Consider the following 19,824-nt stretch of genomic DNA (forward strand, 5'->3'; position numbering starts at 1 on the left):
TTTCACTTTGATGTTCTAAACCCACAAGAGAAGCTGTGGCTGCCCCTGGATCCCTGGAAGCGTCCAAGGCCAGGTTGGATGGGGCTTGGAGCAACCTGGGATGGTGGAAGGTGTCCCTGCCCATGGCAGGGGGTGGAATTAGGTGATCTTAAGATCCCTTCCAACCCAAACCATTTTGGGATTCAATAAATACAGAATACAACAACATAATAAACATTTACACCAATGTTATAAAGCTTCAAAAATGGATGTGTCCCACTGAACTGCTGCCTTTTGATTTTGAGAGACTCCAACATATTCTCATCAAATCCACAATCAGAATTGCTCCCTGAAAACACAAATACCCTCAGAAAAATACACAGCACCAAGATGTTTTCATCAGACCTAATTGCAGCCTAGAAATGTTAAACAAACATGTCCTTTCTCACCCTAATTATTGAACAGTGGATGTAGTAGTTGAGATGCATTCACTTTGCTGAGTTTTATGATGTTTTAAATAAGGAGGAAAAGGTTTTTCCTGTTTATTTCTTTGGTGCTCTGAACTTGCAGAAGTGATGCTTCCACACAGCAAAGTGAGAGCCCCTTTCATGCTCTCAACTTACAAGCAGGGAAACTGAGGCACCAAGCACAAACTTCTCCCCAAATCCATTGAATAAATCAAGAGCAGGATGAATCAAAACCCAGAGCAGCAGCGCCCTGCCTTCATTTAGCACAGGCCATGATCAATTTGCAAATGCTTCTGATGGAAAAGACCTACTGGGTCGTTTTGCAGGCCCCTGTAAGCCCAGGCTTTTTCCCTGCCATGTGCTGGAGACAAAAGTGCTTTATACAACCCCTACATTAAAATAATTTAAGCAGGAGGACTTCTCTCATTTCCTCTGGGGGAAACAATTCTGCAGCTGAAGAGATTGCAACATTAGGAAATATTTCCTGACGTCCACGGCTTCCAGAATCTGTTGATATATTATTAATAGAAAGGAAAATAAATATAGGTATTAATGCCAGCAGACACTGTCTGCTACTAATAGCTGTTAAAGTAATATATTCCCGTTGTTTTTAGCTCTTATTAGTCTTTTTGCAAAGGGTTACAAGACCCTTATGCATCCATTAGCCAGTCAGCCATGTGAAATTAATGTGGAGCAATTTTCATAAGCATTACTCAGAACTAATAATAATTAAGCATTATTTTCTGCTCAGATAACACAGAAAATAAAGGCTGACTTTTATGCCAAGATGGGTTTGCATTAGCTTAAGGTAGATGAATTAATTCTCATTTACAAGGCTTCTCTGCCAGCTAGCCAGAAAATATCAAGGTAATTAAAACCAATTTGTGAGGTTCTGTCCCATTGCACATTCACTGGGTTTTATCACTGCTGCAAATTGCAGGTGCTTTTATGCAAAGGTGGGACATGAAGGGGACTTTGTTGCCTCTCTCCTTCTCCATCACCTCCAAGAAAAGCTACAACCTCCTTGTGAAAACCAGAACACATTTGGAATGCTGGAGAGCAATAAAGGACCATGTATTAGGATGAAGGAACAGCTCAGTCCCAGCTCGGGCTGGGATGTGGAGCTCTCAGCAATGCAGGAAAAACCACCTCTAACAGAGGGGAAAAAATCTCTTTGCTTTTGCTTTACCATTGACTTGCACAGGATTAATTTTGATTAATTATTAGACTGAGGGGTTTCCATAAGCAGCATTTTCTGGATAGCTCCAAAACATTTCACAGAATCCTAAAATGATGTGGGTTGGAAGGGACCTTAAAGATCATCCAGCTCCAACCCCCTGCCATGGACAGGGACACCTCCCACTATCCCAGGTTGATCCAAGCCCCATCCAGCCTGGCCTTGGACACTGCCAGGGATCCAGGGGCAGCCACAGCTTCTCTGGGAAACCTCTTCCAGGGCCTCAGTGGTTCTGTCCCAGAGGTTTGACAGCACCTGAGCAGGGGCTGAGCTCTCTGAAGGTGCTCTCAGTAAAAATAAAATTAGTTAATATTAGCCTAAAATAAATTAGTCCAGCTAATAATTAGCTGTAAGATGCACTAACCCAGAGTTATCCTACAACAACTAATGGTAACGAGCAAATGAACATCTCCCCCTGGGTTTCAGCTTTCCAAGGGGATCAGCACCTTCAGATGCCACATCTCTGCTTTGCATCTGAGCTTAGCAAACAACCGAGTCCTGCGTGACCCAGCAGTGTGGAAAATCCGTGTTTTCCAGAGGATTATGGCCCCTCTTGCCCAAGTCCTGCCTCCTTCATTTCATTTCTCCGGCCTCTGCCTCACTCCCTGTCTCATGGTGACATCTCCTGTTGGTGCCTGTGTCCACATCGGTGACATGGAGCAGGTTGGCCTCAGAAGGAAGCATAAGGTGGCAGTTCTGACTTTTATTTTCAAAAATCTTCTCTCAGGGTAATTTAATTGCTATTAAAGAGATGAATAAAAGGAGACAATACTCCAGAAACACCATCCGTGTCCCAGCCCTGGAACGAGCAACCCTGAGATGTGATCCACTGTCCACACCCTCGGTGAAGAAAGGTTTTCCCCTTATGGCTGTTTCCTTCTCAATCCAGCCCTGGTAGCTGTAAACAGATGTTAAAATCCTGTGGTTTGGATTTCCTCCACTGACGATGCCGACCTGGAACCACTTCATGGTGTCCCAGTAGCTGCAGACCAGAGGTCCCCCGCCGTCCACCTGCGGCAGAAGGAGGAATGTTACAGCTGGGTCAAACCTCAGGTCCCTCAGAGCATTTGCTTCCCACAGGCTGAGTGGGAGAATCAATCTCTGTCTCAGGTCCGTGAGGATTTGGGGAGAAAAAAAGGGAATTTGCATTCAAAATTTCACAGCTCAGCCCTGAGATCCTGCAGAATAAAGAGATTCAGAAGCAGGAGGAGGAGATCAGTCCCAAGCTCTGGCTCAGTGCACTGCCCTGTCATTCCCAGCCTTTTCCACACACTCCTGTGGCCCCAGGAGGATACCTGAGACCTGTCAGCAAGAGACAACATCCCAGAGAGAAAAGGAACATTTGCTGTGACTGCTCACTCAGTCCTTGTCTTCTCTGCAAAGCTGCTGTGTGGAGGTGCTGGGTACCTGCCACTGTGAATTTTGGGGGCTGGCAGCCAGAAACTGGGCAGGAGATGAAAAATAATCCTGACAAATCCTTCTTGAAGCCACAGTCACTTGCTTGAAAACTTTCCCACCGCTGCAAGGAAAACCACCACTCACCCAGTGTGGGCAAGGCTTCAAATGCAGCCACCTCAAAAAGAGGAATATTCTCCTGTTGGCTGCTGTAGCTGCAACACCAAGAGCACATCTAGCTCTGGAATCTCTGGACACAAACCCAGGGAGAAGAGAGAGCAGCATAAAATCTACCCAAGGCAGGTGCAGCACTTTTCTGAGGGAAGGCTGGGAGAGCTGGGGCTGTTCACCTGCAGAAGGATCCAGGGAGAGCTCAGAGCCCCTTCCAGGCCCTAAATGGGCTCCAGCAGAACTGGAGAGGGATTTGGGACAAGGCCTGGAGGGACAGGACACAGGGAATGGCTTCCCACTGCCAGAGGGCAGGGATGGATGGGATATGGGGAAGGAATTGTTCCCTGTGAGGGTGGGGAGGCCCTGGCACAGGGTGCCCAGAGAAGCTGTGGCTGCCCCTGGGTCACTGGCAGTGTCCAAGGCCAGGTTGGACGGGGCTTGGAGCAACCTGGGCTAGTGGAAGGTGTCCCTGCCCATGGCAGGGGGTGGAACTAAAGGATTTTTTAGATCCTTCCAAGCCAAACCAGTTTCCAGGACATCTTCAGCGCTGTGCAGCCCCTGCTATAAATAAGTTTCCTTCCACAGTGGGTTTGAATCTTTTTTCCACCCTTTCTCCAGCAGTTGTAGTAAACAAATTCTACACAAATCCACTTCCCAAGGCAGCAAACTTTACTGGGAAATGTTGTCCTTCCCTGTTTGCACACTACTTTGGGAAATGTCTTTGTCATTAACAGATGAAACCCCTTCTGCCAGCAGCTACCCTGAGCTAACACACATTAATTAACGAGCAAGGAAGAGGCTGAAGTTCCCTGTGCAGCTCATCAGCACTCACTGTAGTTTATGGCTGAATTCCCACTCCAGTAGCTGGAGGGCTTTGGTCATTAATATTCTTATTTTTTTTTTCCTTTTTTTTTTTTCAGTTCAGTATTCAGTCAGGAGGCAAAAATTAAGATAAATGCAGAGGAAATGTTCATAGAATCACAGAATGTCCTGAGCTGGAAGGGACCAACAAAGATCAGAGACTTATAAACTCATTTAGGCTGGAAAAGACCTTTCAGACTGTTGAATCCAAACATAAAATCAACACTGTTTGTTGTTATTGTAGCCACGTCCTCGCACCTCAAGCAGTGCTGCTGGACCCTCTTCAGCCTCAGCATCTAAAGACATTCCCCCACCCCATTTCAGCCAAGAATTCCCGTGAAAACCACAGAGGTGCCCTTGCAGCGACCTTGGAGCCGCGCGTTGCGGACGTCCTTGGCGGTGGCATCCTGCGGGGATGAATGAGCATCCACGCACGATTCGATTACCGGGGATTTCACTGCGGATCCCCTCGGGGCAGGAACGGGCCGAACGCATTATCCTAGCGGCGAGAGGAAGGCGCTGGGAGCCTCCCACACGGGGATGACGAGCGGAGTCTGGAGAGTGGCAGCCCGGGATGCTCCGTGCCGGCTTTTTCCCAGCAGGAAAAGGAGATTTTCAGCACCGGCCGAGCCCCTGCACAGATCGGTTTCAGCCTCCAATTTGGAGGCTGTTCACACTTGTAAAGGATCTTCCTTCCTGGGGTATGGGAACACCAGTGAGTTCCTGGTGTCCTGTGACTGTCCCCTGGGGAATTGTCTTGCCGCGTTTCATGGCCGGGAGAGCCGCGGCTGGCCAGGGATGTGGTTCGCACGGGGCGGCGGCAGAGCCAGCGATCCCTGTTTGAACTCTGCCTCGCCCCGTTTCCCTCTCAAATCAGATCTGCTCTTCCCCTCTTTTCCTCTTTAACCACGTCCATTTGGTTCCCTGCCTGGTTGGTGGGGAAAGGGGGATGTGTCCGCAGGGCTTGGGGGATCGGTGATTTAAAACTTTTGGGCAGAGAGGGAGCTCAGGAATGTTCTGACAGCCCAGGCAGCAGCGGCGAATCAATTTCCATAATCCACAATCCCAAATCCTCCTTCAGATCCCTTTCCACATGGGCTGAGCTGCTCTGCTTCCTCGGTGCTACTTCTCACACGCCATTTCTCTTAATTTCAGCTATTTAACATGAGGATTTTAGCACAAAATGGGCCAAGTCATCCTCTCCATGTGATAATCTTGCTCACATAATTACAGCAGCAGCCCAGATGAATCGGGAGCCTGGTTTTTACAGGGAGAAAATATATTCAGTCCTTGGACACTTCTGAATATCCCTGTATCCACCTTAAGCTCTCAGGAACGCAGGCCCAAGGTTTTCCATCCTTGTGTAGGAGAGGGTGTGGGAGGAGCGAGTTTTTGAGTGCTGGGACAATTATCTCAGCTCTGTGATGCTTCCAGCAACGCTAATTTAATGAACGCTCAGGTTAACGACTCTGAGGAGCGAAGAATTATTAAATGCTGCTTTTTCAGGCTCCTGTATCCTGGTGGTGAAACTCTCCTGGTCAGCAGCACACACCAGACACCTGCTCCTGCTTTTCCCTCTAAGTGCCAACTTTCTGGATAGACAAAAATCACCTAAAAATAGCAGCTTTGCTTCTGTTTCATGTTTCTTGTCATCTCGAAGATGAGTGAAAAGCAAGTGCAACAAATCAGATCTGGTGCTGAATTCCTGCCTTAAACGTGTTAATCCTCCCATTAGGAGAGGTGAAAGCAATGATACATTCACTGATAAATAGCTGTGGGTTGTATAAAATCTGTCACTGCCTAACAAGGTGCTTTGTTCACTGAAGCTGACCAAAAATTTCATCTTTTTCACTGAGGCCAAAACCTTTTTTTTTTTTTTTTTTTTTTTTTTTGTGAGCACCAGGATCCTTTCTGCTGCCTTTAGTGGGCTTTGGATCAAAAGTGTAATCTCTCTTTTACATTTGTATTCGTGTCTGCAGCACAGTCATTGATCAGAACAAACACGCTCATCCACATAAATCTTCCGAGGTGGGAGAAGCTCTGGGGGTGGGAGAACAACTCATCTGATCCTCATTAGGTGGATGCACAATCCCTGCAAGTCATTGCTGGTTGCATTTTCACGTTGGTGAGTTCTGTGCAAATTGGAGACAATCAGCACAGGAATAACAACACCGGGAATAACAACAGCGCCCATCAGAGCTGTCCTGGCTGCTGGAGGCAAAGGCTGTGGCAAACATCATTTGCCTGGTTGTTTCCAGCTGTCTTTAAAGCGGGAGGAAGGAGGCTGCGGCCACGTTAATGTGCAGGTATCAGAAATGCACCAGGTAACACAGGGAACCTGGACTCCTCTCACACAAACCCTTCGAGAACCTTCAGCTCCTCTGTCCATCCATCCCCTGGCTGGAAAATGGGAGGACACAGCCCAAATCCACCCACTGTGATGTCAGCAGGGGCCATTAGTGACCGTGGTGGCACAGACAGTTCAGTAGCCTCTGGCCGAGCCCGTGTGGCCCAGCCTCCTGTCTCTGTCTGTTATCCGCAGCAAGTGCTCAGGGGAGGAGAACGAGGAACAGGACAAGTATTTACAGAGTTGTATTTACATCCCAGCGGTTAATGGCCTCAGAGAGATCTTCATCCAGGAAATTACCTAATTGCTTTTTGAATCCATTTATCCCTGAGGATAAATACCCACAACATCCTGGTCAGCGACTCCCATGGTTTAATTATCTGATGGATGAAAAAACACTTCCTTCTCGTTGTTGTAGATCTGCTGCCTGATAGGGCCGTCTGACACCCCTCCTTCATGTGTTTGGAGCAGCGGTGACACGAGGACAGCGCTCGACTCCTCTCTGTGCTGCCCATGAGGTCGGAAATGTGCCACATCCCCATCAGACACCTCTCCTACAAAGCATCAGAGTCTTGCTCTGCTATTCCCTGTGCTGCTCCCCTTAAGAGCTCCCCTGAGCTCTTCCATGTCCCTGTTCATCCATCCTGTTCTACTTTCCTCCTTTTCTGAAATTACCACTCCTTTCTCAGATGGAGTGGACAGGAATCACACACAGGGAAGCTCCCAGGAGTAGTGCTCTGGCACAACACATTTGCTTTGCTACCTATTCCTGTCCTAATAACTCCTAATGCTCTCGTTGCCCTTTTGACCTCCCCAGAGCCTCAAGCTGATGTTTTTGAAGGACTACCCACAGTTCTTCTGACATGGTAATAGCTGAATTAGAGCCTACTATGGCAAGTGTACAGCTGGAATTGCTTCTCCATATATCCATTCCTTTTTCTTTATCAATAATGAGCTGCAGCTGCTGTTTTAACCTCCAGTATAATGGGACGTGCTGCGCCTCTGCACAGCCACCATTCACTTTGACCACTTTGAAGAATGCTGTGGCATTGGTCAACTTGGTCATCTTGGCATTTGCCCTCCTGGGACATCAAAATTCCCTGCATGGATGCCAACACAACTCTCCTTGTAAGTTCTTTCTCTGTTCAAATCCCTTCCACTTCATGACAGCTCAGTTTCTCCAGGAGCCTTTGGTGAGGAATCTCCTTACAAGAGTTTTGGGAATCTTAGAATGTGTTTGATGGCTGGACCACCCTCTTCAACACGCTTGGCAACTCCTTCAAAGAATTTGGATGTGCCTGTGAGTCACAGCTTTCCCTCAAAGCTGTCATTGAATGAGAAGCGGCTCCTCTGAGCCATCACAGCCACTCCCCACTCCCAGGGCAAGCTGGGATTTTGTGTTCAGCTGGATCCAGAGGAGTTCTGTTCCCCAGCAGGCACACAAAGCCATGCTGGACTCCCAAACAGCTTCAGTTTGAGGGACCAAAAGCTACGACCCAGAGGAAGAAAGCAGAAGAGACACCCAACATCATCCTCATCATCATCCCAGGTTCTTGCATGGGGAATTAACTTTTCCCGTATTAAAGAATGACGCCATCAGAGCCTGAATGCGCTCACTTGTCCGCCCACATCATAAAATGGTAAAGTGATGAAAGCCCTGTAAAATCACAGGCCACGGGAAAAGTGTTCTGATTCTTGGAGCTGCACATCAAAGGACCCTTCAGAAGAAAACTGAAGGGACTGCAAATGCAGAAACGCCTCTCCACTGCTCTGTTCTGGGGCTTCCCAGGACACCTTCCTGCTTAAAGCAATCTGTCCCTTGGGGAAATAAAAACCACCTCATGGTGGTAGCGATAGTTCAGTGATGGGAAATCCATGACAAGGATGGGGAGCAGATCACTCTGTTCAATAGGATAAGAGGAAACGGCCTCAGGTTGCACCAGGGGAGGTTTAGATTGAATATTAGGAAAAACATTTTCATTGAAAGGGTTGTCCAGCCCTGGCAAAGATGCCCAGAGCAGTGGTGGAGTCCCCATCCCTGGAAATGTTCAGAGAACAGGTGGATGTGGCACTTGGGGACATGGAGCAGTGGTGGCCTTGGAAGTGCTGGGATAATGGTTGGACTCGATGATCTCAGAGGGCCTTTCCAGCCTCAGTGGTTCTGTGATTCTATTATTAAGATACAATAATAAAGTACTTTTGTGCAGTTTGTAATAACTTTGGACTGAAATGGGGATAGTTGTGACTCCTGGCTTCCAGGAAACCTTTAACTGATAGGCAGAAGAACTTAAAACCTCAAGAGCTCCTGTGGATACTCCCTATCCCTCCAGACTGCAGCCAGACCATCATTTTCCACCTCTGTTCAGGGACTGACCACACTATCCTGGTTTGTGCTCTTCTCCTTGAATCCATGATAGTTACCTATAAAAACACAATTTTCATTGGCAGGCTCTTTTTCTTAAAAAAAATTATATTTCACAAGTCTTTCTTGGCAGTTTTGGGGCCATGTTAAGACCAGCAAAAGGATTCAAGACCTTGTGAAAGGATGCCAGAGCTTTTCCAGGGCAAGTGTCAGGCTCCCATTGCAGTCACTGGGGCATGGTTTGAGGTGGGAGCAGTGGGATACCAGGGGATATCCTGGGCTATCTAATGGAGAATTAAATGCAGGCAACTGTCCTGCCTTGGAGCCAGGTGTCTCCCTGTGATCTTAACCCCTTCAGCTTGATTTCAGTTCACGGGGAGCAATAAACACACTCACAGGGCTTGATCTCATTTTAACACAGATGCTTAAAACCATCTCAGTGACTCCCAGCAGCAGGGCTTTTGTCTCCCTGTTGGTGGAAAGACGGTTCTGTAGATGCTGATGGTTATAAAATAGACACTCATGAAATGGCTGGGAAAACCCCATCCGGGTTTGCATAACAACTGCTGCTTTTGCTCCAGCTCTGTGGGGTGAGAGCCCTGAGCATCCCAGAGGCTGTAAAGGGGATTTTCAGAGATGGGACAAGGGGGAATGGCTTTAACCTGACAGAAAGCAAGGTTGGATGGGAAATTGGGAAGGAATTCTTCCCTGTGAGGGTGGGGAGGCCCTGGCACAGGGTGCCCAGAGAAGCTGTGGCTGCCCCTGGATGCCTGGAAGTGTCCAAGGCCAGGCTGGATGGGGCTTGGAGCCACCTGGGATAGCAGAAGATTGGAACCAGATGAGCTTTAAGGTACTTTTTGTACCCTAACCACTGTGTGATTTATGGCCAAAATCCACTCCTGCTGCAGGCTGTGGGAGGCAGTGGATACCTGCAGCCCGGGACTCACCTGAGCTGGAACCACCCCACTGCTCTTGGGGGTCACACAACGATTCCTTCCCACGAAATCAGAGCAGGGCCTGGCCTCCCTTCATGTGCTGCTGAACTGTAGGTGACCTCTGACTCCAGCTGAACACACTTTGTCCTAATCACCACATCAGAGCTCCCCCCACAGCCCCTCAGAACTATAATTGGGCCATTTACTGAATTTTGCCTGGGCAGGGAAGGCACTGAAGGAGGCATTTGCTTTGTGAGCCCCTTATACTCTAATTATTGTTCAAGTTACCGTTGCATCAGAGCCTAACAAAAGACGCTTAAGAAAGCAAGGAATGAGACATCAGTTGTGGTTCATGGGGTCATGGAAGAAATGTAGCACACAAAAAAATAATACATAGGCCATCTCCAGTGTCTGTTCTTTAGCACTTGTACCCCCTGAACATCCATTAATGTTAATGTTTATGACTAAATAGAACTATAAGTCAATTATGGCTCCTGGTAGTGTTAATTCCCAGCCAATCCATATATTTGTCTGCAGAACTGCCAGGGAATTGGGATAGAATAGATTTTTCTTTTTAAGGGAATAGATTATTTTTTTTTTAAAGTACAAATACTTGGGAGCTCTGCTATTCAATCTCCTTGAGTTATTAGAGGAATATGGTCAGTTATCCACAAATTAGGCTGGTCTGGTATGAAGGCAGCTGGTGAAATGTCTGAGCCTTTTTATTCATGGCCTTTCTGTTCATAGAATGGCCTCAAGCTGCACCAGGGGAGGTTCAGGTTGGGCATCAGGAGGAATTTCTTCCACTATCCCAGGTTGCCCCAAGCCCTGTCCAACCTGGCCTTGGACACTCCCAGGAATGGGGCACCCACAGCTTCACCTGTGCCAAGGCCTCACCACCCTCACAGGGAAGAATTCCTTCCTAATATCCCATCTAAATCTCTCTTCTGGATTAAAACCATTCCCCTTTGTCCTGTCACTGTCTCCCCATGTAAAAAGTTGTTCTCACCATCACAGCTCACAGATTTGGATCCAGATGGGGATCATGTGGATTTACAACCTCGAGTCCAGCAACTTGCCTGCCTTAGGCTGGCTTTGGACATGAAAACACATATCCTGATCCTCAGCAAATCCCAGGAAAGGTTAACATCAGGCTTTTATCTCCTCTGTGTCCAGAGTTCCTGGGGCCACAGCTACCGGAGCAAACTCAGCATCTCCAGGGCTTGTTCCCTGACCAGGAATCTCTGCCTTGCCCAGCTAATCCTTCCTGGCCTCTCCACAGTGACTCGTGGGTGGCTCCTGATCCATGCAAGAGCTGGAGCCTGGAAGTCCTCCAGGAGACAGCTGGTTGGCACAGACCAACACCATGCCCAGGGCTGCTCTGTCTCCATGACAGAGATGAGGATGTGAAGGATTTGGGTCTTTTGAAATCTGGCCTCACTCTCCTCTGACACAAACCCTGTAATCCTTACAGACAATCATAGCCTGAGAGCCTGCACTGCCCACAGTGCAGATGGATTGTCCAGTTCTGGGCCCCTTGCTCCAAGAAGGGCATTGAGGGGCTGGAGCATGTCCAGGGAAGGGAACGGAGCTGGGGAAGGGGCTGGAGCCCCAGGAGCGGCTGAGGGAGCTGGGAAAGGGGCTCAGCCTGGAGCAAAGGAGGCTCAGGGGGGACCTTGTGGCTCTGCACAACTCCCTGACAGGAGGGGGCAGCCAGGGGGGTCAGGCTCTGCTCCCAGGGAACAGGGACAGGATGAGGGAAAACAGCCTCAGGCTGTGCCAGGGGAGGTTTAGATTGGATATTGGGAACAATTTCCTCACAGTGAGAGTGGTCAGGCATTGGAATGGGCTGCCCAGGGAGGTTTGGAGTCCCCATCCCTGGAGGTGTCCAAGGAAGGCCTGGATGTGGCACTCAGTGCTCTGGGCTGGGTGACGAGGTGGGGATTGGTCACAGGATTGACTCAGTGATCTTGGAGGTCTTTTCCAACCTAAATAATTCTGGGATTCTGCCCAGTGGTCCCTGCTGCAGAAGAAGCATCAGGTTCAGCTCTGTCCTGTCCCAGGCCATGACCAGGCAGCTCACTACAGAGAAGCCATCAGGTTTCTGACCCAGCCCAGTGAGGCCAAAAGTGACCTCCATGGCTTTAACCAGCACTTCCCAGAAAGCCAGGAAACCATCCAGCAGCAAAACACTTCCCTGCCAGCAAATCAGCAAAATCTGGTGACAAGTCTTGTCACTTTTTTCATCCCTGAAAAGCACCACTTCTATCCTCAGCTCTGGTTTTGTCCTGTTCTCTTTATTCCAGTTTACAAGAATTCCTGCCTGGTCAAGATCCCACTACAAACAGGGAGATGCTGGATTCTGAGCATTATCACTCATGCAAAGCTCGTGTGCTTCCACTGCTTGGAAAGCTCACATTCCTGCTTCATTCCTCAGATGACTCTGACATTATTGTGGATCAAAATAGCTTCTTCATCAGCTTTCTGAATCCAGAACATTCATTTTGCTGGGAACAAGCATTCCTGCTGTTTCACCAGCATCATTCACCCACAGAACTTCAGGCTGGGCTCGGCAGTGCATTCTTTAATCCTGTTAATGTTATCCTGTAGCAGGTTCCTTTTTAAGACTTTTTGATTGAATTTAATGGAGGTGAAAGTCCCTCCTTGAATAGTTTCAGAGGCAGAGGCTCTGAAACATCATTTGGCAAAGTAAACATCCCTTGGCTGCCCACAGTTCTTGTACCCTCTGCCTCTCTCTCTGTCCTGGGTGCTGATTTAGTTCCTTCAATGAGTAATTCCTACAGGATGGAGATGTTCATCCATGTGTCTGCCCATCCAGCCCCCTCCAAACCCATGGATATATCTAAAATACAGCTGGATGGGGCTTGGAGCAACCTGGTCCAGTGGAAGATGTCCCTGCCCATGGCAGGGGGTTGGAACTGGATGAGATTTAAGGCCCTGTCCAACCCAAACCGAGGAAACCATTGCCCAGTGGAGGACGGAAATCTCAGTCTGGAACCAGAGGCTGCAGGAGAGCCCAGTCCTTGCCAGGCGCTCAGGAGAGGGGTTGGAAGTTGGATGCTATGAAAGACAAAGTGGTTTTTGGCGTCCAGACTTCGTTTGACACCAGGACAGTGATCCTGGGGGTGGAATGTGTTCTGAGGGCACAAGTTCGGAGTGAGTTTTGCCTCACTTGGGTGTTTGTGTCAGCTCAAATTCTTTATAATTTAGCTTGTAAAGTCCCTCATTCTCTGTCACCAACCCACTGCCACAAGATGTGACTCGTTCTGGCACCCACAGACCAACCAAGCATATTTGGGTCAGAGCCAAGGCCTCACCTGAGAAATGTTTTTAATATTTAAATTAAACACTCCCAGATTAAACCTCCCTCCCAGTTCTTTTGCCTTGAACCTCATGGACAACCATTCCTGTCTCCTTTCCAGCTGTAACCTGGCCATGAAGCAGACCAGGAATGCTGGTCCCTTTACCTGGCAGCCTCCTCCTCCTCCTCCTCCTCCTTGCTCCGTCTCAGCACACATCACGCTCCCCACAAGGTGTGGGATCTGCTCCAGGCACTTCTCCCTGCTGATGAGCTTCATCTGTGTTTTCTGCAGCACGTGGGATGCTGCGGCAAATGAGAAGAGAAGGATCAACAAAGCTGCAGAGCAACTGGAGACTTCCTTGGGAAGGATCTCAGCTGGATTTCTAAAGCATCTCAGGGCAATGGGGTCTCTGGGCAGAACTGTAGGATCTTGGGGTCACCGGGGCTTACAGGGGATCCCCAAGTGCTGGCAATTATGTTTGTGCTCCTGAGTTTATCACAGGATCCCAGAATGGTTTGTTTTGGAAGGGATGTTAAAGATCATCTCATTCCACCCAGGGACACCTTCCACTATCCCAGGTTGCTCCAAGCCCTGTCCAGCCTGGCCTGGAACACTTGCAGGGCTGCCAGACTGCTGGGAAACCCCCAAAGGGCTGGATTGTCCTGCTGGTGGTCTCAGTGATGACCTGAGATGAGCTGCACTGCACACCTGGGGTTTCTCACTCGTGATTTTTTGGGAACTCAGCCTGAGGGGCTCTTCATGAGATCCTGTGCAAGCCCCTGCAGGTCTAAGTCCACTGAGCTTTCCCCAGAATTCTAATCTTAGAATTACAGAATCATGGAATAACTTACATTGGAAACAACCTTTAAGATCATCCAGTCCAACCACTCCCCCAGCACTGCCAAGGCCACCACTGACCCATGTCCCCAGGTGCCACATCCACACAGCTTTGAAATCCCTCCAGGGATGGGGACTCCAGCACTGCCCTGCATAGCTGTTCCAATGCCCAACAACTCTTCCAGGGAAGAATTTTTTCCCTGATATCCAATGGAAACATTGTTTACCCTGGGGAGGACTACAAGGCCATGCCTCTCCCAGCTGTATCTTCACAAAGAGGCTCTCAGGATGGCAGCACACAAAGGAAGTATCTGCTTTACTCTTCCCTTGGGGTGGGAATACAGAAATCACAGCTGGCACCCACAAGTGACAAAAAGACTGAAAATGTGCTGGGCCACTTGGAAACCCCACGGATCTCACCCATGTTTCTCTCTAAAGTGAATCTGAGTCTGAAGGATAAGGCTGAGATCTCCAGATGATTTGAAACTCACCCCTTCTTCTCTATTTCACTGAGCTAAATCCTCCCAGAACCTTCAGGAAACTGGGACTCGGTGACAAGATCTAACGATAAAAAGTCACGTCCCTTTTCCAGCTAAGACAGAAGTGCCCAAAGATGAAAATGCTTTGGTGTAGGAATCTCCAGGGAGGTGGGGGCCCTCTGCTCTGGAGCCAGGCTGGGAGAGCTGGGGGTGTTCAGCCTGGAGAAGAGAAGGCTCCAGAGAGACCTCAGAGCCCCTTCCAGTGCCTAAAGGGGCTCCAGGAGAGCTGGAGAGGGACTTGGGACAAGGGATGGAGGGACAGGACACAGGGAATGGCTTCCCACTGCCAGAGGGCAGGGATGGATGGGATATTGGGAAGGAATTGTTCCCTGTGAGGGTGGTGAGGCCCTGGCCCAGGGTGCCCAGAGAAGCTGTGGCTGCCCCTGGATCCCTGGAAAGTGTCCAAGGCCAGGCTGGTCACTGGGGCTTGGGGCAACCTGGGGTAGTGGAAGGTGTCCCTTCCCATGGCAGGGGGTGGGATGGGCTTTAAGGTCCCTTCCAACCCAAACCACTCTATGATCCTGTATTTTTTGCCTTTGCCCATTTCACACCGTCACACCCCCCTCTCACCACACTCAGCTTCTGCTGTATTTTTCCTGAAGCCTCTCCCAGACAGAGGGTGGGGGGTGCCCGGGCTGAGCACGTTGACACCAATTTTTGGAAGCAGAATCTGTGTCAGCTGAGACCACACAGCGGCACAGAGCCGATCCCCGGAGCTGCTCCAGGGATTTTGCACAGAGGAGCTCAAGAGAAATCCTGCAGAGGGTCTCTGCAGTGGCCACTCTGTTCTAGGAACACGTTACCTTGGTGAAATGGGAGAGTTTCACAGCTATAACAGGGTTGTGTGTTACTGTTGTGTGAGGAAAATGAAGCCTAAGAAGGCAAATGCAGAGTTTCATGGAAAAAACAGCAACCCTTTGGAGCAGAATAGCAAGGGTTAAATGGAATATTCACTTACTGCATCCTGGGAAGGAGCACTCAAGCTCCAAGGCCCTCCCCTGTCCTCCCAGTCCTGATTAATTCTTTCCAATAATGAAACAACTGATTGGCTATTTAGTGACATTGGTTCAGGACAGACATTTTGGGTCACAATCAGTGCTGGAACTGCTTTAATTAGGGCTTAAATGAGAGCAATTAGCAACAGCAATCTGCAGTTCTAAGTGAGTGAAGGAAGGAGTGGCCAGAACCAATGAGTCAGTCCAGCTCATGGAGGCATTAAGCCAAAGATAGCCCCAGACCTTCACTTCCCTTAGTCCAGACCACTTTAGACCCAGCCTAACTGGGTGATTCATAGAATATCCCAAGCTGGAAGTTATCCACAAGGATCCCACAAGGTGAGAAGTGTCCAAGTCCAGGCTGGATGGGGCTCTGAGCAACCAGGGTTAGTGGAAGGTGTCCCTGCCCATGGCAGGGGGTTGGAATGAGATGAGCTTTAAGGTCCCTTCCAACACCCAAATAATTCCATGATTCTGTGCTAATTTACCCACCAGGGTGGAGCTTGTCTTAATGTGGGTGCCAAAAAGAGGTTCCAAATTTTGGAGGTGGTGACAAAATAGGTCCCAGATTTTGCTCTGGGAGTCTGTGGGCAACTGGTTCTTGCCCTGAACAGGGAACTGAGGCTGGGGGGGGGGGGGGGGGGTCTGGATGCGTTAACCAGGGAGGTGGGGAGTGGAACTTTGTCTGGGAAACCCCTCATGGGAGACAATATCCACTTTAAGTGGATAAAATCCATCTTCCATTAGCAAATGCATCTCCCCCAGCGCCTCACCTGCACTTGTGTTCTCCCAGCCAGCAGCCCAGCAGTGCTGCCACGTGTCCATGTCACACATGAAGGGCAGGCAGATGGGAATTTTCTCCTTGCTGAACTCGATGGGATTGCTGAGCAGGATGAGGGCAATGTCATTTTGCAAGCTGGTTCTGTTGAATTCCTCGTGCAGGATCAGGCTGTCTGGGTTGTGCTCTTCCAGTGGGCGGCTGAGGTCAACTCCCCCCACTGCCACCGTCAGATCTGCTGGCCTTAAAAGCAGAAGGAGTGGAGACATAGCAAACATGAAGGATTTGGGTTATAAAGGTTGGTTCCTCTTCCCCCAGAGCAGGGCAGGGTGATGGCTCAGGCAGTTCAGCTACAAATATCCCTGAAATTTACCCTCACTCCTAGGCAAGGATGATTTCCAGGGCAGAGAGGTGCAGAGGTAGAACGTGAAGGCAGCCAGGTTATAAATAACCCACTCCCTACCAAACAGATGGAATGGGCTGGATCTCTTGGATCTCTGTGCCCTGGGCTGGCTGCTCAGACCCTGCTGTCCCCAGCCAGCTGCTCCAGGCTCTGCTGCCACAGGTCATTTGTCACTGAGCAGTCTCGGCTCTCGGACCTGCCACAGTTTGGAGGGGGCTCACAGAGGGTTGGACTCTGCCCCTGGGCACTGCACGGAGTTGATTTATCCAGAATTCAGGGTTTTAAATTCAGAGTCTCCATGAGGTGAAGGTCTTTGCTGTGTGAAAGCAAAGGTAATTTGGGGGATAGAATGAGCTAGAATGGAATATGTCATCTTTTACAAGGTACTGCAACAGGTGTAGATGCACCAGAAATGCCTGGGGCCATCAGGACAGCATCAGGGGCATTTATCCAAGGCTGCTCAGGCCACCCCTCAAAGTATTCCCCTTCTGCTTCTCCTCGTTGTGCAGATCTCTGCACATTTCTGTGTTCAAAAATGGGCCTGTTTCCCCCAAAGGAGACAATCCCTGTTTTCAGGGCTCAGTCACATAAATGTGGCACGTGACCCCCAGGAGATGCACATCCTGCACCCACCAGGAGGAATGCCATCCCCCCACTGTGCCTGGGTTGCCCTCCCACCCCTGGAGCACTCACAGCTCTTCTGCAAAGCAGTGGGCCGCTGTTAAAATCCACAGTGCACTGATGATGGTGCCTCCACAGATGTGCTTCCCGTGGCTCTGGATGCTCACGTGCCATGGAAATTCCCCAGGCTTGACGTGTGTCCCTGTGCCAATCCTCTTGCCAGTCTTCTGGAAGGACTCGTAGGATGGTCGGAGGCCACACCCTGGGTAAAAAAGGGACGTGTTGGGCACGTTCAGCAGTGTCACAGCCTGTGCCCTGAGACAGAAATAACCAGAGAGTCACTGAAACACGGAATCACAGAATGCTTGGGATTGGAAGGGATTTAAAGATAATTTTTCCAGCTCCATTCCAACTCCAACTTCCACCAGACCAGTTTGCTCCAAACCCCATCCAACCTGGCCTTGGACACTTCCAGGGATCCAGCGACAGCCACAGCTTCTCTGGGCACCCTGGGCCAGGGCCTCACCACCCTCACAGGGAACAATTGCTTCCCAATATCCCATCCATCCCTGCCCTCTGGCAGTGGGAAGCCATTCCCTGTGTCCTGTCCCTCCATCCCTTGTCCCAAGTCCCTCTCCAGCTCTCCTGGAGCCCCTTTAGGCACTGGAAGGGGCTCTGAGGTCTCTCTGGAGCCTTCTCTTCTCCAGGTGAACACCCCCAGCTCTCCCAGCCTGGCTCCAGAGCAGAGGGGCTCCAGCCCTTGGAGCATCTCCATGGCCTCCACTCCAGCAGCTCCACATCCTCCTGATGTTGGACCCCACGGCTGGAGGCAGCTCTGCAGGTGGGGTCTCAGCAGAGTAAAGGGTAAGAATGCCCTCCTTGGATCTGTTATTTGACCTCTGCCAAAGCCCCTGACATTCCTGTCACCTCCCCAAACCTAAACTCACCCAAGCACTGCCCAGGCATTTGGCATGGGAGGGACCACTGACCATTTCCCATAGGCAGGTGGGCTAAAATCCTTGTTTAAGGACTGGAAGATGCATCAGGCTGGGGCACTGGCCACACCTTTATTCCCTCAGCAGAAGGAATAAGCCAAGGCCTGTTTCACTTACCCACGTGTGAATATCCTGCATCTCCTCTGCGCTGAGAATGCTGAGAAACAAAACCTGCCTGGACACTGCTGGTCAGGCAAGCTAAACAGGAGAGGGTAAGGAGCAGCATCTCAATCCATCCTGGGCCGACACTATTCCACAGCTCTCGGAGCAGCGATGCCTCTGCAGACACCTCAGGACATCGCCTGCATTCCATGTCAACACAACCCTGGGTGACATCACAGCACCTGCTCGTTCCTGTTGGTGCAGCAGTCGGATGTTCCTTCCTAAGGCAAAAGGTTCACTGAGGGAAAGCTCAGGGATCTCCAAAAGGTTTGTGATTTCCTTTAGCTCTGTTGGGATGGGGCAGAAGTGAAATTCCTGTTTGCATCCTGGACTAACCTCACACAATTTGGCAAGGGTGGATTTCATGAGCTGGGTGCTGTAGCCCTTGCTGGATCTTGAACCACCTTTGAGGACCTCAGGAGCTGGTCCTGCATCAGCTTTCAACTTCAGCTCTGAAGCCTATCAGCATTTCCTGTAATTTTCTCACTTCCTGGTAATTTTGTTAATTGTTAATTGTTAATCCTCTAGTTACACCATGCCTGCAGTATTGACTTGCGTGCACTTAAACAGGACCAGGAGAGTTGCCCCACCCCTGGAAGTGTCCAAGGCCAGGCTGGATGGGGCTTGGAGCAACCTGGGATAGTGGAAGGTGTCCCTGCCCGTGGCAGGGGGTGGGATGAGATGATATTCAAGGTCCCTTCCCACCCAAACCATCCTGGCATTCTGTGTTTGTAGGAGAAAGCAGCAGCTCTGTCAAAGGAAAATTTTCAAAAAATGCCAAATCAAAACTATCAAATCAAAATCAAAACCAAACCAAAGGTGTCAGTAAATAATTCAGTGGTGGCAAAATATTTTGGTGTGGGCCAATTGCAGCATCAATGGACCCATTATGCTGATTTTTAGACCAACACATCATTCCCATCAGGACAGGACTTAATAAATACTCAGCCAGGCTCAGACCTGGGCATATCTACAATAAGAGCTTTTCCCAAAGACTTTCCAGCTTGTTTCAAACAACTACAGCACAGAGTAGGAGGGGAGGGAGAGGAAAGGAAGGGAACCAAGATACGTTTTATGAGCCCCCAAATGATTCAGCATCTGAAATGCTTTGCCTTGGAGCACATCAGGAGTTATCGCACCGGAGTCTGGATTTCGTGGAGGTTCACAGCACATAGGATGAGGGTAAAACTTTATTTCCTTCTCTTCTTTGCTTCTCTGTCACCTCATGCCAAAGAAATGAGACACGAGTGCTGGTTTCCTTGGCAGTGAGCATTGGAACAACTCCATGGCTGGACAGGTTAAGGACAGGATCAGTTACCACAGCAACGAAAATCCGGAGTGCGGTGTAGGCACGCTTTGGGGCATCTCCAGAAAGAGCCTAATGGGGTAATCCTGCCTGGGGCAGCTCCTGTAAGCC

At 49.6% G+C, this 19,824-nt stretch overlaps 1 protein-coding gene across 1 annotated transcript; it reads right to left on the reverse strand.

The window, feature by feature from the left end:
* Positions 1–869: 869 nt before the first annotated feature.
* LOC138107447 (serine protease 55-like) lies at positions 870–18,471 on the reverse strand. Its single transcript, XM_069008669.1, has 6 exons — positions 18,363–18,471; positions 17,323–17,512; positions 16,222–16,469; positions 13,243–13,379; positions 2,467–2,694; positions 870–953 (listed from the first exon to the last, which is right to left on the reverse strand). The coding sequence occupies exons 1-6, from the start codon at positions 18,469–18,471 to the stop codon at positions 870–872; spliced, it is 996 nt and encodes a 331-aa protein (XP_068864770.1).
* Between the last annotated feature and the right edge of the window lie 1,353 nt (positions 18,472–19,824).

The sequence above is a fragment of the Aphelocoma coerulescens genome, chromosome 3 (assembly GCF_041296385.1).
Source record: "Aphelocoma coerulescens isolate FSJ_1873_10779 chromosome 3, UR_Acoe_1.0, whole genome shotgun sequence".
Classification (NCBI taxonomy): domain Eukaryota; kingdom Metazoa; phylum Chordata; class Aves; order Passeriformes; family Corvidae; genus Aphelocoma; species Aphelocoma coerulescens.